The sequence below is a fragment of the Diorhabda sublineata genome, chromosome 1, assembly GCF_026230105.1.
Source record: "Diorhabda sublineata isolate icDioSubl1.1 chromosome 1, icDioSubl1.1, whole genome shotgun sequence".
NCBI classification, from domain to species: Eukaryota; Metazoa; Arthropoda; class Insecta; order Coleoptera; family Chrysomelidae; genus Diorhabda; species Diorhabda sublineata.
The window spans coordinates 12,948,028-12,972,349 of NC_079474.1; the positions used below are offsets into that span (position 1 = coordinate 12,948,028).

A 24,322-nucleotide genomic window follows, 5' to 3' on the forward strand; every position below is an offset into this window, starting at 1 on the left:
CTCACCTATCTTACACAATTTTGAATCAGCAACAAAAAAAAACATCTGATTTTGTCAATAATAAATCTTGCAACACTGAAAACCACAGAATGTAATTTCTCCTGACAGGCGAGTAAACAGTTCTGAGGAGTTTATCCGTAATTTGTCTATATAAAAAAGAAGAATAACATAACACAAATATGACAAGAATAATCTGATTTTACTATCAAATTATACAATGAATTGCGAGTAGTTAACTTAAGTAAAAAATGAAAAATCTTTATTTGTATTTAACTGATGGGACATATCATTACGGAGTGTACGTAATAAAAAGAAATAGTATTTCCGAAAACGGTACAAACATTCCAAACAACAATACTAAACAAATAGAAATAGATAGTACGTTTTGGTACTATTTATACAAAGAATTACTTCTCAGTTATTGGTATCGATTTCATTTTATCTATTGCTGGTCAATAAATACAAACAACAACGTAATTATATATTTATCACCGACAAAATACGATTTAATAGATTATAAATGGAATGATAAAATGTACTACTTAATTAGAGAAAGATGTGAATTAGATCATACGTTATCGTGGTTATCAACTTTAGGAGGAGCTTTTTCAGCACTAGGTAAGTCCAATAACAACTTGAAACAACATTTCAATTACGTTTTACAAAGATCAGTATATTTTTTAAGGTGACTATTTTCCAAATTGTGCCGACACGGCTGGTAAAATCTCATTTCATCAATTGAAACTTGCTCTTAGATTAGGAGATCCTAGTATAGCTTCAAGATGTAGACTTTATTTAAGCCTTAGTTTAATTCAAAAAAAGAAATATAAACAAGCACGTAGGATAATTGAGCGCGAATATGATTATGCTAAAAAATTTAAAGAAACCGATTTTCGACTTATGAATATGTGCAAAGGTATATGGTCTAAATTACAATATGAGTATTCCGTTTTTAAGGAAAATAAAAAATATGTTGAATAAATCTCAAACAATTGTTTTTCTACCATTTGTGTATTTTTATATTAACGAAAAATATATAAAATTATCAACAATTAATTCTGATCTGATTGTTACTTCATAATAACAATAATCTGTTAATATTAAATATTAAAATCATGTTTTTAAATGTCGAATTCTTATTTTATCACCCATTTGTGTATTAAGTGTGGCTTTTTCTTAGTATTTATCCACACTGAGATCAAATGTTTCAAAGAATCTAATCAGTAGAAGAATATATTCCCTGGTATAAATTCCCTCAATAGGAAGAAGGATCTATATGAGAAACGTATACAAATAGCTCAAATTCTCAACAAATCAAAAGTACAACTCGTCTCTAAGTTAATTCAACACTCAAACTATAATAGTTTCAATTGAAAGACAAGAAACATTGTTTTCAATAAGAAGAGTTCAATCAATTCACCATAAAACGTCGTAAAGACATGAAACTGCACAATAAATCAATGCAGAGATGTCATTTGAAGGGCGAAGGCAATATAATACTCAAAATGTTGTAACAATAAGTTGAAAATTAGATAATAAAAAAAATAAGGAGAATGAGAATTAAATTTTATTATTTTATGAAATCAAATTGTTATTATTATGAATGTAACAAAAAACTTCGTTTTACAAATAATAATAATCAAATATAGGGGACCATTTGTGATTTAATTTTCTTAACGCTCCTTTCACTAGGTTTCGTAATCAAATATTTTCCATATACAGTGAACTTCATATCATCCAAACTAAACTCAAATACAGACCCATCTTTAAGCAGAACTAAAATAAAATTTCACATAAATAATTAAGTCAGATTAAGGTATTTCTTCTATTATTAAAAATAGAGTCAGTCCTGGACCTAGTCACACTAGCACAACGAGAATCCTCCAAGTGCCACTGGTTTTGAAGCAAATCTCTTCCACTACGTCAGATCCTTGGATTTTCCTCCATTCGTTAATAACAACAGTTGCAGAAGATATATTTCCCCTGTCTGTACTGTATCTGTGATCACAGTATTTGCCTCTATCTACTTGTAGTATTTCTTCCACCAAGTACGAACATTTGCCTCATCTTTGGCCTATATTAACCATGTATCTTTATTTTTTCCTTCCACATATCTTATAGTGTTCCTTAATCCACCACTAAGAGATTCCTATAACAACTCATTTGAGCCCTATCAGCGTTTGAATGGCTCTAAACTTGCCTAGGTTGTTTATCCATTCATTAGTATCATTCAAACTAAACTCAATCACAGAATCATCTTCAAGTAAAACTAAAAAGAAGTTTTACACAAAATACTGTGATGAACAATAGTATTCTTACAATTAATAAGAATCGGAAGACATTGTCAGTCCTAATTGCCTGGGCCTAGTCGCCATAGCTCATGAAGAATCCTCCATTTATTGTTTGTTTTGAAGCAAATCTTTTCCACTAAGTTAAATCCTTGAAATTTTATTCTTGTATTGATTACAACAATTGCATTCTTTCCCTGTCTGTACTGTATCTGCGATTGCCTCTATATAATTGTAGTAATTCCTCCACCCAGTACAAGTTTTTCTCTCATCTATGGTCGATAGCATCCATCGATCTTTGTGTTTTTCCTTCAACATATCTTATGGTGTTCCTTAATCCACCAGTAAGAGATTCCTACAGCTCATTTGGGCTCTATCAGCATTTTAATGGCTCTAAGCTTGTCAATGAGCAACAATTTTAGCTAGATTAGGATAATTACGAAGAAAATTATAAAATATATTTTTTCAGGGTTGGAATAGACTAGTCAGTTTTTCATTTGAAGAGTCCTTTCTCATTTTCCTGCTTTTCTCCAATTTCAACAACAATTATATTAATCAAATTCTTCTTCAGTTCTTTCTTTTTTAATCTTTTATCAGCTTCTTTTTTTTAATATTTCCACCAATTAACTTTCAAAATTCATTTTTAAAATCAAAACTGCTTGTTTTATTGCCTTTCTTCTTTTCAAATACTGCTTTTTATAAGCAATCCGAAGTATTCAAGAATTATTAATAAAGAACAATACAAAAACAGTTTTTTTAACTAAATTTTTTCAAACAAAACCCCCGGTTTTAAGGTAGAGACTTTTAACTTACCTTTCAATTGAGATTTGGGGGTTACAATTTGGAAAGTCATTTTTGTTTCCAACACAACAGTTCCTGTCATTCTTATCAAACTAGGAACTCTCGATTTGATTATAGTTAGTTCAGCTCCAACTAATTCCGATTTTGCAAGAACCATACTGAAAGCATTCCAGTTTGGATCCAAATAATTTGGTACTTCTACCATATCGATGTTCTCTCTCATGTATGATTTCCACATTTGTCTCAACGTATCTAATTCTCCGTAGTTCCAACCTTGTTTTGGTAGTTTATGCAAATTTAAATTAATTCTCTGTCTTCTCGTAAGAAAACTTTTCTTGCCTTTAAGTTGTTTCTTTTTCTTTTCAAATGAATGTTTTTCCAAGAGAAAATTCCATTTTAAATCGGTAGTTACGTTTTTACTATCTGTTTTCGGTAAATTTTCCACCAAGAAACGTTTGATAAAATCAGAAGAGTCTTCAATACAAATTGGAGGTAAATTTGTAATTTCAGTTGGAAGCTCCTTATGTAGGATATCTAAAAATTCACAATTTTTATAAAGAAAACCCGAATAGTTATTAATATAATACCGAATAAAGTTTGCTTGTCCATAATAAAAAAATTGAAATTATCAATTTTTAGAGGTTAAGTTTATATTTTCACCAAACATTTAATATATCTTAGATAGAGCTTTAACGTTTTTGTTGATTTATATTAATAAAAACTAAATATACATATTACGAAAAAACATTTAATTCAACGGCTAAAACTTTTTAGAAATTAGAAAATATCCACACATTCAAACGTTAACAACTTGATTTAATCTTTCCTTGACAATTGACACGGAATTGCATTAGTCTAATGCAGTTCTTCTATAGATGCAGTCGGTAATGTTGTTCACGGAACAGAAAGCGATTTGTATCACGTGATTATAGGTTATGCAGAGAGCGATTTATATCACATGATCATAAGTTAAATAGATTGATCATGGTAATTGCCGAACAATAAACGATTAACCAAAAAAAAACTTAACCCAAAATATTTGAAGTCAGCTAGTCGGAACAGTAATTAGTGAAGTATGAAGTCTTATGAATGTACAAAATTTGACTTTTTAAAAGCTTATTTGCTGCATAGCAATGGAGAACCAATTCGTACTTGGGCTGATTATCATTCAGTTTTTATATTATTTATTTTATATATACAAAAAAAAACATAAGTACAAACAACTGCCAAATAATTAGGCAATCTGAGGGGGCAGATGATTTACGTCAAAATGACGGCCGTGGGGTAAACAATCGACTTTCCCGTATATACCCGTGCTAACTTGAGTTTTTCCCGATAGGGAAACTTGTTTTATACTGTTTTTGATTTTTTCACTGTTGAGTTCAAGTTTCATTAGATAAAAAGAGCCCTAGTCAGAATCTTGCCCATTTTCCACAAGTTTCAAATATACATGAAACTCAGATTATATTTACCGGTTACCTACACTAAGCACAACAAAAGCAATGTTTCCGGGAGGAAAGAATTTGCTTACCCTACGGCGACCATTTTTAAATGGTTCTTACTCAGAGTGTTAAAAAATTTATATATCGGAATACGAAGCAATGAGATCGAAATAAAGTGGATTTCCGAACGATACCGAACAGTCAGAGTAATCAGAGGTACATAGCGGAACGCAGTATATATGTCGATGGTTCCAGCGAAATGACTCGAACGTAGTGTGCGTATTAAGAGTACTGTAACGGTTTATTAGACACTACAAGAAATGAAGTTTAACAGGCAAATATTTGACGTATTCAACCTTAACTATTAAATAGCGAAAATTATAATCAGTGTGTATTTTATGTCAGCATAGATAACCACTTATCTTCTCTCTAACTTTCTTCTCGACAGTTTTCTCTTCGATTCGTTGGAAAGTTTGATTGAACAATCATTTATTATGGATTCAAACAAATCAGGTAAAAAATAGATATTTTTCATTTTTAGCTGAAAATCAACTTTATTTTTAATTAAAAATGAAGTTGTCAAAATTTGCGTTCTATCCATTTAAAATTACGATTTCACTTTCTGGTAAGAAACGAACATACCTGACGTTAAAACGATTAGTTCAAGGTGCTTTAGACGAAGAAACTTTGTCCAAATTCAGGAAGGAATTTTATGCCGAACAAAAAAATCTCCTGGCACAAAACGTGTGTACAAAAACAGACCCTTTCGAAGTCGCCTTGAAAAGAAAAACTCTCGAAGAAACTCAACATGTATTCAATCACAAGGTAGGAATTCTATATATAACTAAAAAAAATATTGTTTTTCTGTTTATTTCTTATTGGGAAATATGTTTAAGGGGCAAGGTATTCTAATATATTTATAGGTTTATTACTTTGAAAATTGTTTGGTTTAAATGTGATTGTTCAGTTTCCTTCGGATCTTTCAGTGGTTAAATATGGTTAATTTCTTCAATATAACTTCACAAAAAAAGTTGAACATGAGTTGAATCAGATTGAGTTTACACATGTACTAAAACTTGATCAATCGCTCTTAGTATAAAAAGATGGCATTAAATGTAGTAATTAGTGAATGTGTAAAAAACAGTGGTGCATTTAGCATCAGGCTGAGTAGGCTGTAGCCTAGGAAGACAAACAATCACTCCATAAATTTTCCATAGATGTATAAGAGAATTTTAAGTATTTTGAAGAAATAAGCATAAATCAATACTGGAGAAATGGAATAAAGACAACAAAAAAAGATTTGATTAAACACCTGATGAAAGTATTGGATTGGCTGTGTTTACTTCAGACTCAACATGTTTCTCGTTTCATAAATATTGAAAAAGATGCCTATAATGGATTTAGTGAGAAATTCCTTACAAAATTTGGTGATTTGTTACCATCAGTTCTAATGGAAAAGCAAATACAAAACTACTTTGAAATAAACTATTTATTAACTTATAACATAAGTAGTTTCAATAATTCGACTACCATACTCGAACGAATGCCAGAATATTAAGACATCTATCTAGTTACAGACCAGTGTTTAATACTAAAAAATCCTATTGCATGAAAGGTTATAATTATCTATAAGTATGGTCGTTAGAGTCACATCGATACAAAATAATGGAACTCAAGTTTCCAAGAGACACCTGGAATCAATCTATGATGTGGGTCCCCATTAAGAACGTGTACCATAAATCTTAATACAATAAACATTAATACAAAAAAAATGGTAATCCGAGAGGATACGTTAATGGTGGTTAAAAATAAGAACCGATTTTGTATCTTTCGACTAAATGACACAGATTTACACACAAGAGATTGTAAGGGTTACATTTGTGCCATGTTTTTAAATGGGAAATTAATATGTCAAAACAGTGAGTTTTTCTACAACAAAGTTTCTAAGTCATAGATAGTTATTATTTCATAGAGTTTTCAATATTTCTATGTTATTTGGATATGAAGGGGGGAGATTTTAATTTGATTTAAACTGAAATTCTTATATCTTCAAAATCAAAGCAGATTAGCTTGTTTGGGAAGGATAGGTTGTTTTTTGAATGATCCAATGAATCTTCGAACATAATAAGTCATTTTGTCTTTCGGTTAAAGTACAGATAAATGCATTGCTAACTGTGAGTTGTACCTTGTATTAAATTTTTGATACCTTTTTAATTTGTTTTTAATAAAATTCGTCGAATTTTTTGATTACATCTACTAAATATAATATTTATAGTTGTTGTCTTTTTTTATTTATATGTTTATCAATAGCTGTACCACATTCTTTATTGTTATGAACTCATTTGCAAAATATTTTCATTATGATCTATTTCATGGTCTATCTCAAGCATTGTTTGTAGATTAGTTACAATAACAATTATTATTGATAAGAATTATATGACCGATTTTCAAATAATTGTTCTTGGAGACTTTTAATATTGAAATTATCATTAAAAGGACTTTAACAAATCCTTGAGTTTATATTCAAAGAATTTCATCAAAGTATCATATAATGGTAACTGTTTTTTTCTTTTCAATTTCTTAGTAAAAACCCTTTTGCTGCACAGGTAGATGACCCCTAACGGGACTATCTACCTGTAAGCCATTTCACTATGATCTTATTTAAAGTTTGAACATGAAAGTTTAAATTTTTTGGTTTTAAATGTTTCATACTCTCTGAGATATCTACTAGTGTTTCATAACTTTTATTCCTGAAATAATGCTCTTATCTAAAGTTCGAGGACAATTGTTTTTAATTATTTTATACTTTTTGAGAGACTTGTTAGTGTTTCATAACATTTATTAGGAGAGATATCTTCTGTTTCCAATTGTTTCACACTTTTTGAGATATTTGCTAGTGTTTCATAATATTTAGTCTTGGACTAATGTCCTTAATCAAAGTTAAAGGAGAGATATTGGTTTGTTTATTATAATTATATAGTTTTTGATAAAACTAACAGTCATTTTTGGAATTATGTTAAGAGAAATAATTAAAACTTTGTCTGACACGATTATTTTTAGCTGAAAAAGTCTTGCTTGTTCTAAAACCAAATAAAAAGATGAAATACAACGTTTTTTATAGTCTATTTTATGTGAAATCCTATAAAATGCTGCAATTTTAAAAAGTATTAATCTATTGAATGACGTTTAGCTCATTATCCAAACAGTAATATTTTTTCAAAGAATGATGTCAGAAAAATCAATAAAAAACTGTAATTTACGCAACCCCTCTAATTTTTTAATATTTTGTTTCTCAATTGTTTCCGCTTTCTTTACATAACCTCAAAAGTACTTAGTTATGGTTTTAACTACATTCTTTCAAATTTTTTTTTTACAAATTCTCATATAGGTATAAATAAACTCTTCTGTAGTGGATGTAGTAGATATTCTTCTGACTAACTAAATTGCAACTTCTGTAAACATAAAATTATCCGGCCATTTCTATTTATAGGATTGAAAACATTGTTTTCTTTCAAAAAATATTTATACCTACGACAGTTAATTCGATCGTGTTGAAAATTATTTACATGACTATACGAAAAAAATTATTTATTTACGCCAAATTTCACGAAATGATAATAAAGTTTGAATTCTTTTATTCGGACTGCCAATTTTTCGCTAAAAATAGAAAAATGCATACAAAAGAAATTCAAATTGCTCCGAAATAAGCGAATTAGTTAACTAAATGTTTAGCTAGGGAATAGCACACCGAGAAAAGTTTTTTCCTAAACAATATGTGGTCTTATATTTGATGTGAGAAAATATTCAAAATTTATTTTCTCAGTGTACTTTACGTCGAATGATGTCAAGGTTTCGAAATCCATTTACCCAAAGCATTTCTGGGTGTAAAGTTCGACATAATCTATTCGACTTTCTCGAATTGATTTAAAAAACTGACATATTTCGTGCAAATATATATTTTTAAATTTCATTTTGAATATATTTAAAATAATAAGTATTTCTTATCAAATATGAGTTAGTATAAATATGTACTATTTGAATAAGACACTTATCAGATGGCATTGCTGTGAATATTTAGTTTAGACTTCTATTTTATCCTCAAAACATTTTTTTACTGAAAATATTTACAATATATTGTAATTTCTATAATTTTTCCACTCGTTACGAACGGTATACGAGGATGGTCGCAGAAGTACTAATATTCCATGGGGTGGCACGATACATTGATACTTGAGTTAGCCGGTCACTCTCTGTGGAATACTGCTTTTCTTTTTACGGAAATTCAAACTGAGTTTATAGATAATGATATTTTCTTGAATTACAAGAAGAACGTTATCAACTTGCGGTATAATAAGGTCTAAAACCCAACAAATAACTTCACATACTACACAGAAATGTACGGCAAAAGTATTTGTATACCCCACGGCGGCCATTTTCCAATTCGTTAGATTGCTCAACTCTTAAACATAACCTTAAGTTCAGTTTTAAAAACCACAACTAGATGGCATGGGTGCTTTAAAGATTAATTTGCAATTTACCTAACCCCCTAGAAAATACATTAATACTTTTTTTGTCCATATTTGTTGAAGAATAATTAGGTTATTAAATTTTTAGTTTACTCTCCATGTATTTACTTCCAGATTGAAGCGGAAGGAAAACCAGTGACAAACCAAAGGAGTTCGGGTCGTTGTTGGTTGTTTGCAGCCTTAAACGTAGTTCGTTTACCATTCATCAAGCATTTCAATATCGAGGACTTCGAATTCTCCCAAGCTTATCTCTTTTTCTGGGATAAAATCGAAAGATGCAACAATTTTCTCAATAATATTGTTTTAACTGCAAGACGTAACGAAGCGGTCGATGGTCGTTTGGTCTCATTTTTACTCAACGTAAGTCGATTAATAAACAAACCAACAATTCGATGAAATCTATTTGTTTTTATATAGGATCCAACTTCGGACGGTGGTCAATGGGACATGTTAGTTAATCTCATCAACAAACACGGTTTAATGCCGAAAAAGAACTTTCCGGAATCGTTCAGCTGCGAACAAAGTGTTAAAATGAACCAAATCCTCAAAAGTAAACTCAGGGAATATGCTAGGGCCATAAGAGAACTAATTTCCAAAGTGAGTTGTTTGTTTATTCAAGAAATTCCATTCCGGGGGGTTTTTTATGTTTTTATTTAATCGTTTAGGGTGGTAGTGATGCCGATATACAACACCTTATATCAGACCAAATGGGCAACATTTATAGGATTGTGGGGATATGTTTGGGTATACCTAACGAAACGTTCATCTGGAGTTATTATGACAAGAATAAGGCATACCACAGCATAGGACCTATCACTCCCAAACAGTTCTATGAACAGCATGTGAAACCCCATTTTAATGTAGATGATAAGGTAAGTGGAAATTCATTTTCTAATAAAACTTGGTACCATATTTGATCGAAAAATTTTTATGGGGACATTGCTTTCTTATCATGTGGAGCTTTTTATTGCTATGAACATTTGTTGATCTAATAGAGATATATGGCACAAAATTTTGTAAAATATCCAACAACTTTGAATAAAAAAATATTTTTTACTAAATTAATAGGTAAATTATGGGGATATGTTCTTCTATTCTTTGAGATTCCTGCAAAGTATTAAATTTTTTTGCTATGAACATCTAATGATCTTTAGAGACATTTGATAAAAAAATTTTAGTAAAATAGATTAGTAGGTAAATTATGGGGACATGGTCTTCTAGGTTCTTTGAGGTCCTTTCAAAGTATCAAATGTTGTTACTATAAACATCTATTGATATAATATAGGTATTCGATAAAAAATTTAGTAAAATATTCAATAACTTTGAACGAAAACATTTTTTTAATAGATTAGTAGGTAAATTATGGGGACATGGACTTCTGGATTCTTTGAGGCCCCTTCTTAGTATCAAATTTCGTTGCTATGAACATTTAATGATCTAATATAGGTATGTGATAAAAAAATTAGTAAAATATTCAATAAATTTGAATGCAAACATTTTTTTAATGAATTGGTAGGTATATTATGGAGACATAGTCTTGTAGGTTCTTTGGAGTTCCTTCAAAGTAATGCAATTTGTTGCTATCTAATTTCATTAAAAAGGTAATAAAAGGTTCAATAATTTTGAACAAAAACAATATTTTCAATGAATTAGTACACGGGGACATTGGCTTCTAGGTTATGTGGGACTTCTTCAAAATAATACATTTTGTTTCTATAACTATCAATTGATCTAATTTTATAAAAAAAAATAGTGAAAAATTCAACAATTTTGGACAAAACGATTAAACTACAAAATGGGGACATTGTCTTCCAGTTAAGGTGGTTCCTCCTTAAAATATTGGCTTTATTAGGGTCAAAATGTAAAAGTAAGCAGCACAGATAACATAATTTATATTTGAACAATTTGTGAGACTTTCAAACCTGCTATCAACTTCATTACACGAAACTTTTTTGAAAATGGTGTAAAATGCAGTGGCAATTTGAGCTAACATATATTGAACTAATGGATGACAAGATTCTATAGTAAATGTCATCGTAAAGGCTATATGAAACCCTATAGAACTGCTTACCGCAAATAATGATCATTTAATTTGCTGAAGTAAATATCTATGTAAACATAGGGTTTCACATTTCAATTCAACAAAATTATATATAAACTTGTATAGTATAGATACATATGAGGATATATTATTATTATAGGTTAAGTAATTGATTACTTTCATCATGTAAAGGACTTTATGGATAAAAGTTTAAATAACTAGATATAGTTTTATTTGTTTTAGCCATCGAATGTGGTGAAATTTTGGCTGAAACAAGATTTTAATGTAGGATTTGAACATCAAATCGCATAAAACATCTATTTGTATTGATATTTTCCACAAATGATGTTTTTACAGCTAAAAACAATACAAATTCAATGATTATATTAATTTTAGGTTTGTTTAGTAACGGATCCTAGACCTACGAATGAATACGGTAAATGTTATACAGTAGATTGCTTAGGCAATATGGTCGGTGGTAGAAAATGCATTTACAATAACCAACCGGTGGATTTGCTATTGGATCTAACTGCTAAGAGTATTAAAGAAGGAGAAGCGGTTTGGTTCGGATGTGAAGTATCTAAAAGATATGTCGCCAAACAGGGCATACAAGATTTAAAAGCGTAAGATATTTTATTTATTTATATATATAATCCGATCTAATAACATATTCTATGTTCAGGCATGATTTTCCTTTGGTTTTCGGCGTTGATATTCAAGTTACTTTATCTAAAGCTGATCGGTTGTTGTATAGCGAAAGCGCAATGACTCACGCAATGGTTTTCACAGCGGTTAATACTAACGTAAGTACTTTATTTAGTTGTATAATTAAATTATTTTCGAATATTTTATTTATATAGGATGCAGGAGAAGTAACCAAACTGAGAGTGGAAAATTCATGGGGTGAAGATAGGGGAGAAAAAGGATATTTAATTATGACTTCTGATTGGTTTAAAGAATTCACATTCGAAGTAGTTGTCGATAAAAAGTACGTCCCTCAGGATGTATTGGACGTTTTTAAACAAGAACCGATTGTTTTACCCGCATGGGATCCTATGGGAACTTTGGCTAATTAATATAGATACATTGGTGAGTGAATTGCAACAACTATACTGATGGTTTTTATGTTTACAGTCTAATAGCTTCTAATTTACGTGTAGATAGATTTTACTGAATCGTATGTGTTCAGTAAAATTCATCAAACGGCATCTCGGCACCATACCCATGGTAAAATTCTAAAGAAATGTCTCATAACGTACAACTTATATAATTTAAGTAATAACTTGGGTTAGATGTCACTGTCAGTTACCATTTTTATTGTGTATTTTCGAATTTGTAAATAAACAAATAATAAAAGCTTATAAAATGTTTAAACATCGTTTTTTATGTTTTTTAATAACAATAAATTTGCTGGAATTTGTTTTTATAAATGGTACAACAAATATTATTTCACACCTTATGTTATTGCTTTTTATTTTATCATTAAAATCGTTCGAACAACTTTGTATTCAATTTTAACAATTTTTGGTACAAATATAGAATGTAAATAAATAAGAATAATACATAACGGCAAATAATTGCAAAACAGAACCAAAATTATCATTTATTACACATACAATGTAAATTTTACTTTAACACGATGCTAAGTATGAAGATAGACAGTGTAGGGGAATATATCAACAAAACTTTCAGAAAAAGTACCGTAAAATAGTAGACAAATGGTTCATAAACCACAACTGAAGCTGGTACTGGTATATTTGGGACTGATACCAAATACTCCATAACTAAGTTTCTATCAGAGCATCTTACAGGTAGAAATATCTGTCAGTAAAAGACTTATGAAAATAAATCTGGAAGAAAATTTAGAGCAGAAACACCTTTTATTGGACCTATTAAGAAAATGTTCCTATAAGAAACGTTTTTCAGTAGAAAAAGAGAAACGGGACATAATCACTCTGGAGGTGCCTTATAAGTTTAGATTACTCCAAAAAGTTCATTCAGAAAAGCAAACAGAAGAGAAACTGTCAAATGCAAATTCTGTGGGTAGAAAAATAACAATCGGAATCATGTAGTTATGGAAATATACCAACAAAACTTTCAAAAGAAGTACTATGGAATGGTACACAAATGGTTCATAAATAACAATATAAGCTGATACTGGTGTATTTTGGACTCTGAGCTCCCCTTGGTGAAAAATATGAGGGTAACTGAGCCTCTTTAGTCAAGGTTCTTGGTTACAAGGTATTCTAAAGAAATGAGGAGCACAAATGACTTTTATTGGGCCAGTGATAACCACAAGGATTCGCTTTTTCACTTGTTATATACCCTGTAAACATTCAATAATAATTTTTTGTTATAAAGAGTGAATACTAAGAATAAATTTTAATTTTAAGAATTGAACAATTAATTAATATATTAATATAATTAATTAGTCTAACTTTGGTTATTTTAAACAGATATTATTCAAACACATTTTTTCTAATTTATCTTCAAATGAATTCTCATTTATTATTTTGATTTTACTGAAAAAAATGTGTTGCGCCACTGGTCAAAAACAATTAAATGTCTGAATAAATATAATTCTACGGTACTGGTCTTCTATAACATGTAAATGTAGTGACACATAAATTGTGAGAGAAGTTCCACAAGAGCGAGAAAGAAGACTTGACAAGGTAATAGTTCTAGGGATTACAAAAAAAGAAGACTGATATCTGGATGAATCATTCATTGGGATTAACCCAAAAAAATTGAAAAAGAAGAAATGGGTGTATTAGAGGTTATGTTTTGAGTTTGCCTAGCTTAACAATGTTTTTGTTAAAGTGATTAGTAAACTTGATTTAATATTTCAGTTTATTAAAATTATATCGTAATAATATATTTTTATACAAAAGTGATTTTAAAAGATATCTAAAAACAACGATTTATCAACATACAAAAAGGTTTAAGAAGTAAAAACTTGAAGGAATTTATAGGTATAGGTTGAAAGAATAATTCTCTTCTCCTTGTATACATTTATTTTAACAAAACGAAATAGAGTAGTATCACAATCCACAATATTTACAAGGATATAGTTCACTAATTTTATTATGAGCTTGGTTCAATTCTTCGCGCAAATTTCTGTTTGCTTCAACTTTATCATTAAATTTTTTTTTCAATTCACCAAAATCCAATCGCAATTCTTCGTTGTGTTTCAAACAATTCCCGTAAGTATCTATTAAAGCCGTATAAGTTCGAACCAAGTTACTCAATTCTTGCTTCGTTTTCGACAGCTCATTTTCCCGTAATTTCAAAGCACTTTCCACGTCCTTTTGATTTTCAACGGCTTTTCTCCATTTCGCTTCGTATTCGTCTGCTCTATGAGATTGTTTCAAGTAGTTATTCCTGTTTGTTTCATTCACGGAAGTCAGTTTTTTGTTAATATTATTTATACACTTCACTAATCTATTTATTTCTTTGTTGAGGCTCAATAGTGACTTATTTTTTGATTCTACTTCATTTTTCAACTGTTGGACTTCTTTGAAGTGATTTTTTTTCATGGAAGGTATAATGTTTTCTGAAAAATCTGTCATTTTGGTTTTCAATCGAATTATCTGATTTTCGATTTGCTGATGGTAACGTTTGAGATCATCAAACGCCGATAATCTACAAAATATATTTAACTAAGCTTTTTTAAATTTATTCCAATTTTTTTGCTAATGAACAACTCCCACTTTTCTGTCTACTTGCTTAAGAGGATTAATTAATTGAGAATTTTTTCTTCTCTTTTCTTCATTACTGAGAACCAATCTTACTAGAAAGCCTTTAAGGAAGCTATAACCAAAAAAGATCTGCTAAATGTATGAACCTATGAATACTAACAGGTGTCTTATTGGAGCACTTTTGCCTCAATGCAGAAGACAATACTGTGGAACTCCAGAGCACTGCACCTGGAAGCAGATGGAATAGAAGACGAAGATCTGTGACATCTAGAGCCATCTCACATTCTGAACTTTCTAAAAGGAGTGGTATCTACTGTTAAAACTTAGTCTCCCCAGTATTACAGTAAGAAAGGGGGGTATGAAGCCCTAATAAACACATACATATGAGAATACCTAATACAAAATAATCATTTTGGAATAGGAAGAGATATAAAGAGACAATTGGTTCTAAACTCTTAAAAACCCATTGTTTCTATACAATATACAAAGTGTTTCAATGTTAAGAGATACTCTACCCCCTATCTGAGCTGATTTTGACATCTTCCAATTTCATAGTTCTAATTCACTTTAATACCCCTAATGATTTCAATAAGGTTAAACCTTTCCTCCCACAGGTTTCTTGCCAGAAAGATTTTTATATTATTACGAAGGTGAATTTGGTGAAACTAGTTCTATCAAGGTGGCAGTGTCAAATAGCCAAAATTCAATAAAAAATAATGCAAAATTTGCAGCTTCTTGTTGCTGTTTCACAATTACTGCTAAATTCATATGAAGCTAGCATAAAATTTTAATAAAGAAATGAATATCGAGTCAACTATTGAACTAAAATTTGTGTGGGTATTATGAAAAATGAAATAAAAAGGACGCTTTTTTCTCTACATGCTAGAGCTTGAACTAAATAAAAGATGACGAGGACAATTTGTTGCTACATTGAATAATGTTTGAATGTACCAGAAGAGCAAGCAACAAAATAGAAAATAAAAATCGGCTGATCAAAGGTACTAGAGCAATTCAGATCAAAAAATCAACACCTGATGCTTCTATTCCAGTTTCCCCTTTCCACCCAAAGTCTTAAAGAAGTATTTTTCACAAGAACCTCCTGGAGCATAAATGCTTATGTAATTCTAGATAAAGGAACTAATAAATAGGATCCAGTTAAAAAATGATCCTTAGAAGGTGATTCATCTCAAATCTGTTATAATTTCGGAGAAGAAATGGTTATCGATAATGGATTACACTGTATGTTCGTATGGTAATCAATCAGCTTTTTATGTGTTTAAATTTATACAATTTTATTTTTTTAATTTCTGGAAATGTATCAACTTACAATCAAAATCAGAACAATTTATATAATTCCACTGAACCATAACCAAACAATGTATAAGGTGTTATAAGAATATACTTGAATAATATATAGGGTGTTTAGATTTACAAAAAAATTAAATATAAAAAAGATTATATTTTGTTGATATTTTCCCATCGGAGCACTTTGAACCACTAAATTTCATACTTAAGGGTGTCACAAGACATGGTAAAGAACTGAGTGGTCCCGTAAGAAAATATAATTTCTTCTTTTCACTATTTCGAGAGATAAACAGAAGATTAAAAAGCTGTTGTAACCCCTATTTTATGCTGGGCAGTGTATGATGGCTGTTATTTTAGAACAAAAATATATGTCTCATATAGCAACAATTTTAGAAAACTTTACTTTTGGATTCTTTTAGTTGCATTTTGATTTCTTATTCTTTACGAATCTGTTACAAAAAAAAATTTATTATAATTCTTTTCAGGACATTCAATTTACGTACCAAAATCAACAATTTAAGCTAATTTGTCTGGACTATGGAAATACCATAAATATTTTATTTGTTTAGCAGAATTATTCTTTTACATTTTTTGCGCTAATTTTGAAATTTTGCTAGAAAGAGCAAATTTTGAACAACACTTTCGTCTTTTTTCAATTTTTATTTGAATATTTTTCACTTTAACAGCACTTGATTCATATTTTTTATAGCATAAATCTAGTGAACTATGAAAATTTCCAGTTTCGCGTCTTTTTATACAATGTCAAATTCAAAACTAATGAATTTATTAGTACGTTATCACGGGACGTCCGGTATAAACGAAATAAAGAGTTGAAACGCATGTATGCTTGTAATCAGCGCGCATGTGCAGAAAATTAAGTGGGTTGTTGGCATTATATTTCTAACCTCAAATTTACAATTGAATATTTGAAATATATGATTTACTGACCTTTTAGTTTAAAACCATATATTTTTTATAAAACAAATATGAAGACAATAACAATAACTTTTCACTGCAATCTACACTTTGCTCTATCACACACTTTTCCGTTCCTCATAGTCGATTTAATATCACAACTGACTTGAACTATTTAAGCACAATATTTCAAATGAAATTACTATAATCGGATAGAAACAGATAAAAAACCAATTGTATAGAATAAAAACCCGAACAAACACACAAAAGCATCACAAAGCAAGAAGACCATTTTACTTCAAAGACGCGCCAATACTAAATTTCGTCGTCCCAGCATTGTTGTGTTGTCAGATTGTTAAAATAAACCGGGAAAGTAGAAAATTTTGATATTATAAAGTGATTACAATTAGTTTTATTCATATTACAAGAAGTAATTAGTTTTAAATGTATAAAACTACTGGATTGTGGATATTTCTATAATTTTCTCTCATCTAACAGCAGTTGAGGATAATATTGTGGTAATGTACGTAGAAACTAGCGACAATAATCAGCACTGTTAAAAGATGTTTTTGACAAAAAATAATAAACCGAAAATAATATGGGCAAAATTATAAAAGTGTAGTACGGAAAACGTAAATTATTAAACATAACCAATGATAATTTTTAAATTATAACTGGAAAATTGGTAATCTAGCAAACGGATATAATGAAATTTTTTGTTTTTACACAGTTATGTGAGTGGAAGTGAAAATGGTGTAACGTGAGTAATTTTTTTCATATTATATATAAAATAACATTCTTATTAATATTAATTATATATTTTGAAGACCTTTATCAATAATTAGAAATATTTAACTGTTGAAAATTCAGCTTTACATATAAAAGTTTAAGCCAAATGTAAAATTTAGCTGTAGTGTTTTACTTGGCTAGAAATAGTGATAAAAATAATACAAATACAAGGTTTCCCAAAGTTTTTAATAGAAAACCATAATTTTGAAAGAATTGAAAGAGATATTTAAAAATTGGGGGAACACGGAAATGTTTTTAAAAATTGATACACTAACAACGTAAAATTCAAAACGAATTAATTCAATGGCGGGGTAGAGTAACAAAAATCTGTAAAATTCGAAAGTTTTAGTTCAAGAAAAAAAGGAACTTTGGAGGATGGTACTTCTATAAAATTAAGGATAGGGTCTGAGACAAAGAGATCCATTAAACATAACCCTCCTCAACCTAATTCAAGCAAGAAAAAGTGGTATCAAAACTATGGGTTTAATTTATGAAAAAAACGATATTATAAATAGTAGAAGAAATAATTGGGAGACACTATTACAAATAAAGAGAACGATGAAAGGGAACTAGAAAAAGGAATAGCAAAAGTCAGTGGAGCAGCACGAATGGTGTCAAAAATTCAGGAACAGAAATAAGGATGTACTAAACAATTACAATACTGTCAGATACCTATCAATCAATGTCAGACCTATGCAACCAGACCATTGGACAAAAAGACCAAAATAGAAGAGATTTTAGAAAAGTGGCAGTGAGGGGCTGATAAAATGAAGCAAAAAACAAAAAAAAACTGAATGAAAGAGTGAAACATCTAGAAACAAAGAGCCAAATAGACCTGAACTGTGGAAAATAAAGAAAAAAAAAAGGAAAGGAAGACACAGAAAGAATATTTGGAGAAGGTTAGAAAATATTTGAGAACACTGGAAGTGAGTTGCAAACGCATTTAGATGTAGAGTATGTCATTCTTTGACATATAATAGATCTACATTCTGGTGAATATCTCCATTGGTTATAAACCATGGGACTCGTAGTACCATTCTCAGAATTTTGGACTGAAATCTATGTATAATTTCAATATTTGAATTGGCAGCTCACTTCCATAATTCAATTCCGCTGGTTGTGTAAATAAATATTGATAATTTCGATTTTTTTATATATTAGCCAGTGCATGCTATCAAATTACGACCCATTTGTTTTCTTCCTGTTCAGATGCATATCAAGATATTTGACTATAAAAATCTAGTTCCTTTAACTATTTATTTCTTCACTCTTTAGAAACTTACTACGTTTGGAACACCCTATATCATCATATCATAATATTCCCATGTTTTCTTTAAATACTGAATTTAAGACAACTAATTAATAGCATACATCATTTATTAATAATTTTTAGATTAAGATATCTTATATTCGTGAAGTTATATAAACTGTTCTGGATAAAATATTCATTGTAGAAGGATTTAACCTATCATTTGAATTAATTCAACCATTTTCCTTTGCAGTTCAACTAAATTGTAGATTAAAACCAACACCAAACCTGTATATGATCAAAATTACAATGAAATTATACTTACTCTGCTTGATACGACTTAATTGTTTCTTTTAACTCAACCGTTTCTGCTTTTAATTCAGAATATTGGTGCAATTCTGATTTTAATAATTCGTTTTCAGCTTTTAGTAAATTATTTTCTTCTGTTAATATAGTAATTTTTTGTTTAGTTATCTAAAATAGAAAATACAGATTGAAGGTGGTTGTGCAATGCTTCGTTTGAGTCATAACATCACATTTTTTTTTAATTTTGATGTCTTTTGCTAGAAAATCTGTTTTAGTTGATTGAAAACATGCATTATCAAATCTGCTATGAATCTGATATGTAGAAAAACGTTGATATTGCAACTTATTTCTGATCTGCGGGAATAAGAAGAAATCATAGGGTGCCAAACAAGGACTGTATGGTGGATGATCCATCAATTCGATATTGTGACTGTTCAAAAACATTTTCATTTCAACTGATGTGTGAGAGCTTGCATTGTCCTGGTATACAATGATTCATGTTCTGCCATCAGTTTCCCTGAACACTTCTTGGAAACAAATGCTAATGTACCAAATAGAACAGTGGTGACATATCCAGTTATTCATATAAAACTCAAATAGCACTCATTTGACAACATTAAAAGTGTCAAACTTTATGATGGCAATGTCAGATTTGACATATTCACATCAGTGTTGCCATATCTCAAAATTTGAGTCGCAATCCTCTGATATATAAAAAATAAATTGGTTAATTTGTAGAAATCAAATTTTTGACATAGATGAACAAATTTGCTATCTTTCTATAACTCAGCTTAAATTTTTGCCACCTTTTTTTGAATTTTGACCCTCAAAATATTGAAACTCTAATTTCTCATTGCACTGTCACATTAAATGCTTTTATATTAGTAGAGATACCACTACATCAATATATGAATACAGTTATTGTCTAAAATTATCTTTACTGAAATCCACGAAGCATTTTATAAATCTTAGATGAATAATCAGTTAATAGTTTAATTTAAAATCTAATAAATCTTAAAAATGAAAAGAAAAATATAAAAATATGTCTTATTATTGAACTTATACACACTGAAACCTATATTTTTTCATCATTAGCTGCTCCTAATCACCTATAGTAATAATAATAACAAAAAGTTGCATAATTACTTCAAATTCATCCTTTATTAATGCATGACTTATCTTATCTCCTTCACTCTGTTCAGTTATATCTAGTGATTTTTCCTTTTTAATATCAACTGTATCAAATTCATATTGACATAGTGATGAATTTAAATCTGTATCTTCATCATTTATCTCACTTTTTATCGAAATATCTTCTGATTTTATATAACTTGAGTCTATCGTTTCATTGGGGGTAAACATTTCACTATCATCGTTTTCAATTTTAACTACAACATTTTTTTGTGCTGCATATGCATGATCCATGGTTATTAATCCGGATGAGTCCTCGACTAAGCCCATAATTTTAGTCTAACAAACATACACTGCTGTTAAAAACATGGAAATTTTAAAAAAATATTGGCAACAATTTAAATCATAGAAATTTACTGAAATATAGACAAACTGGAAAGATATTAGGGAATGTGTTATAGAGGTTACCTCCACATCAAGATCCTGAGCTCTACCCAATTTTATTTGATTAGATTTATTTTGCCGAGACTCCAGAAAACTAAATACCGAAGGTACTACATTAGATTTTAATCTTTTTTTGAAAGCAGTTGATTCTGAATAATCTTCTTTATTGAAGTGCTGACTACATATAAGGGTATGAGGTGTCGGGGTGAAATTTTCTAATCTAGCCGCTTTTATCCATTGTTCTAGAAGTGGGGGGTTCTTCAAGGGAAATCTATGTAACAGAATAGCATTATAAATATTTATGCATTCTGTTTTTATTGGTTTTTTGGTTATAAATAACTCACCTGTGATATTGGATGTCTTGATTTGGGCTCCACACGTTATTACACTTATAAGCACTACAACTTTTAACCATTTTTACAAATTAGAGCGATCGTTCCAGTTTTTCTATATTTTAGTGAAGACATTACATTACAGTTACGTTTTGTTAATAATTTACTTACACGTAATGAATTTAGTTCTTAAACAAAATAATAAACTCAGATTTTTTGATAAACAAAATATATATGCTCACTTTAGGTCTGAATAAACTATTATTTTTGTTAAAATATTTCTTATTGAGACAAAAAACGAAAATATAAACAATTAGACTGAAAACTGTCATACTACTTCTTCTTTTTTTGGAATTGAAGAGCTCTTATCACATGGATTGATTTTAGCAGAATAATTTCACGAGCTAAATATTTGAAAAATATATAATGATACCTGAATATTTTTCGACCTTAACATTGGACAAAACTAATGTTATTTTTGATTGATGATTCATCAATATTCCAAATAGATGTAGATGGAAACTCGAACAATTGACATACTTACTTCTTCTTTTTTATAACAGACAAAACGATAGGTTATAGAGACTTTATTTTAATAATAATACTTATAATGAACAAAAACTAAGCTATCCAATAAGTATAGATAAGACAGGGTAAGAAAGTTAAGATAGAGCGGGGCAACCGAAGCGAAGTGCGCTTTGTGATATGTGTGTTGCCTAGTATTAATTGAACTACAAATATAATTAAAATAATGAATTCAGGTAGTAAAATGACTTTGCGACGTTCTGTTTATATCCAGAGTTAACATTTTGTAACTACTGTTGATAAAGAACGTATTATCCCATTTAGAAATTGATGAAACGAAATATTTTGTCTGCTGTAAAATGAATGTCAAAATATAGTCACTATTGAAAATCAAATAGGAGATTATGTCAACATCAATGATATGCACATTTTTAAAAGTGATAATAGATAGTATAAAGTTATAAACAAAATTTTATAAACTGGAATAAACTGGTTATTTTTGTATATTACATAAACAAGCTACGAATCGACGATAAGAAGAAATTAAACCAGATTAATGATGATTATTATTTTTTAATTTATTCAAAAATCCCAAGTAATCATAGTCCTTATTAATTGACACAATAAACTTATAAAAACGACGTATTCTAACCTTTTGATAACCTAGCTTATCTCCAATGTTATTTTTCATTTTAATACGAAATTTAACCTATTATAATTAAATTGCATTATTTTATGTAATTTTGATACATATGACGAAATATGGAGCTTTTGGAAATAGAAATATACTTCCATGATGGAACTACAATCTATTAATTTTCCTAACGAAATATTATATGGGGACATTCTTTATATAATATTTAAATTTAGTATTACCATGATTGTTTAATTAATATACATTGCACACTTTCAAATAGTTTTTATGTTAAATAGTTCTCGTACGTAACAAGGAAACTAATTTTGTGCTAGTTGGATGCAGCTTTTTCCACCACGGGTAGAATTACAAAATTTGAAAACGATTTTTGTATTTAAAGGAATAGTTACCGGAAGGGTTATTTTTTGTTAAATATAGTATATCAATCATGTTATTATTAAAGCATATCATATTTTTAATTCGATTAGTAGAAAAATTGTTCATTAATACGTCTTTATAGGACTATTGTCTATTTGAGGTTATGTATGGTGATTATTTTGTTAGTTATACTTCGATTAAATTTTGCTTATTATTTAGAAGTGGGGTTTTGGTCATAAAAAATGATCAATTTGTTCATTTTTTTGTCGCATTTGGGATAAAATGAAACCTAAATTTAAAAATTATAATATTAACACTTTTTTTGACCTAGAAGCAATCCAAAAATCACAAATTCCCCGATTTTTCTCCGAAGAGAAAATAATTTTGTGCTAGTTGGATGCATATCATATTTTTAATTCAATTAGAAGAAAAATTTTTTATAAATACGTCTTTATAGGACGAATAAGGATTATTTAAGCAGGAGATTGTCTATTTGAGGTTATGTGTGATGATTATTTTGTTAGTTTTTCTCATTTATATTCTGGTTTCTGTTCATATTAGGATATTATTATTATATGCATCATAAAATGTTTTAATACCTATTAAATTTCGCTTATTGTTTAGAACTAGGATTTTGATCATAAGAAACCAAAAAATTTTCAAAAATGTTTTATCATTTTGATTATTTTTTCGTCGCATTTGGGATAGAAATAAGACCTTTGTTTTAAATCAAAATTCTAACACTTGACGCGGAAAAAATCCAAAATTTGAAAAAACAAATTGGATATCATAATTTGGATAATCTGTACAAATAAAAATTTTTTAGGTTAGGTTTCCGTCGTCAAGCAATATTTAGAAAAAGTTTTTTTTGATAGAAAATTTCAAAAAATTAATAGATTATCTAGAACGTGGATATTAAAATAAAAGTCTATTTTGATGGATATGTCGAGACGTCAATATTTTTTCCTTTTTCAAAAACTAATTTTCAATCAGATCAGTCCCAAAATCAAGACCATTTACCAATAAACAAATTAGTATATACCATTGGTGCGATAGTACTCCAGACAATTTATTACGCGTTGCTGTTGGGTTCAATCTTATAATTATCTAGTAATAAAATTTCTTAAACTGGTTATATCCAGTTATTGCAGTTCTTAGCTTGACCTGGTGTCCTTTCTATGTAAACATTTGTTTGATTACGTATCTATCATAATGGAAATACTTACTAAATAAAACTAGAATTCACTATTTAAATCACGAATTAGTCCACGTATTTTTTATATTTAAAATATGAAACAATTTTTCAAATAGCTCATACTTTCAAAAAAAAATTGGTAGTAGGTAGAAGATATTTGGTACCAAGGTCGAAATATACCAGACAAACCGAAAATATGTTTTATAACAAAGAATTTGAATTTAAAATACAACTAGGGCTTGTCAACTCAAGACAGGTCCGTATCCAGGATCACTTGAAATGGTATGAATTTATTTAAGGGTTCCAATATACATTTTACTGGA

General features: G+C 29.2%; 4 protein-coding genes across 4 annotated transcripts; 2 read left to right on the top strand and 2 right to left on the bottom strand.

The window, feature by feature from the left end:
- The first annotated feature begins 144 nt into the window (after nt 1–144).
- LOC130451213 (uncharacterized protein F58A4.6) lies at nt 145–1,126 on the top strand. Its single transcript, XM_056790089.1, has 2 exons — nt 145–618; nt 686–1,126. Exons 1-2 carry the CDS (start codon nt 249–251, stop codon nt 979–981), a joined length of 666 nt encoding a protein of 221 aa, XP_056646067.1. The 5' UTR covers nt 145–248; the 3' UTR covers nt 982–1,126.
- Nucleotides 975–4,113, bottom strand: LOC130451206 (uncharacterized). The gene is made up of 3 exons (XM_056790075.1): nt 3,677–4,113; nt 3,102–3,623; nt 975–1,776 (listed from the first exon to the last, which is right to left on the bottom strand). The coding sequence occupies exons 1-3, from the start codon at nt 3,696–3,698 to the stop codon at nt 1,640–1,642; spliced, it is 681 nt and encodes a 226-aa protein (XP_056646053.1). The 5' UTR covers nt 3,699–4,113; the 3' UTR covers nt 975–1,639.
- A 684-nt stretch (nt 4,114–4,797) lies between these two features.
- Nucleotides 4,798–12,472, top strand: LOC130451220 (bleomycin hydrolase). The gene is made up of 8 exons (XM_056790102.1): nt 4,798–5,044; nt 5,193–5,356; nt 9,172–9,417; nt 9,475–9,654; nt 9,723–9,929; nt 11,495–11,721; nt 11,781–11,901; nt 11,959–12,472. Exons 1-8 carry the CDS (start codon nt 5,026–5,028, stop codon nt 12,172–12,174), a joined length of 1,380 nt encoding a protein of 459 aa, XP_056646080.1. The 5' UTR covers nt 4,798–5,025; the 3' UTR covers nt 12,175–12,472.
- A 1,614-nt stretch (nt 12,473–14,086) lies between these two features.
- LOC130452538 (THAP domain-containing protein 5-like) lies at nt 14,087–21,623 on the bottom strand. Its single transcript, XM_056791873.1, has 5 exons — nt 21,280–21,623; nt 20,960–21,206; nt 20,507–20,830; nt 19,380–19,528; nt 14,087–14,740 (listed from the first exon to the last, which is right to left on the bottom strand). The coding sequence occupies exons 1-5, from the start codon at nt 21,348–21,350 to the stop codon at nt 14,140–14,142; spliced, it is 1,392 nt and encodes a 463-aa protein (XP_056647851.1). The 5' UTR covers nt 21,351–21,623; the 3' UTR covers nt 14,087–14,139.
- Between the last annotated feature and the right edge of the window lie 2,699 nt (nt 21,624–24,322).

What these genes read in the sequence shown, in the direction of transcription:
- LOC130451213 (XM_056790089.1), top strand. Translation starts at nt 249, where the DNA reads ATGAAAAATCTTTATTTGTATTTAACTGATGGGACATATCATTACGGA. An exon ending in AGGAGCTTTTTCAGCACTAG is followed by an intron (nt 619 to 685) that starts GTAAGTCCAATA and finishes ATATTTTTTAAG; the next exon opens with GTGACTATTTTCCAAATTGT.
- LOC130451206 (XM_056790075.1), bottom strand. Translation starts at nt 3,698, where the DNA reads ATGGACAAGCAAACTTTATTCG. An exon ending in GGACAAGCAAACTTTATTCG is followed by an intron (nt 3,624 to 3,676) that starts GTATTATATTAA and finishes GTGAATTTTTAG; the next exon opens with ATATCCTACATAAGGAGCTT. An exon ending in CCCCAAATCTCAATTGAAAG is followed by an intron (nt 1,777 to 3,101) that starts GTAAGTTAAAAG and finishes ATTTTATTTTAG; the next exon opens with TTCTGCTTAAAGATGGGTCT.
- LOC130451220 (XM_056790102.1), top strand. An exon ending in GGCATACAAGATTTAAAAGC is followed by an intron (nt 11,722 to 11,780) that starts GTAAGATATTTT and finishes TTCTATGTTCAG; the next exon opens with GCATGATTTTCCTTTGGTTT. An exon ending in TCACAGCGGTTAATACTAAC is followed by an intron (nt 11,902 to 11,958) that starts GTAAGTACTTTA and finishes TTATTTATATAG; the next exon opens with GATGCAGGAGAAGTAACCAA.
- LOC130452538 (XM_056791873.1), bottom strand. Translation starts at nt 21,350, where the DNA reads ATGGTTAAAAGTTGTAGTGCTTATAAGTGTAATAACGTGTGGAGCCCA. An exon ending in CTCAGGATCTTGATGTGGAG is followed by an intron (nt 20,831 to 20,959) that starts GTAACCTCTATA and finishes TATGTTTGTTAG; the next exon opens with ACTAAAATTATGGGCTTAGT. An exon ending in ATTAAGTCGTATCAAGCAGA is followed by an intron (nt 14,741 to 19,379) that starts GTAAGTATAATT and finishes TATATTTTGTAG; the next exon opens with ATTATCGGCGTTTGATGATC.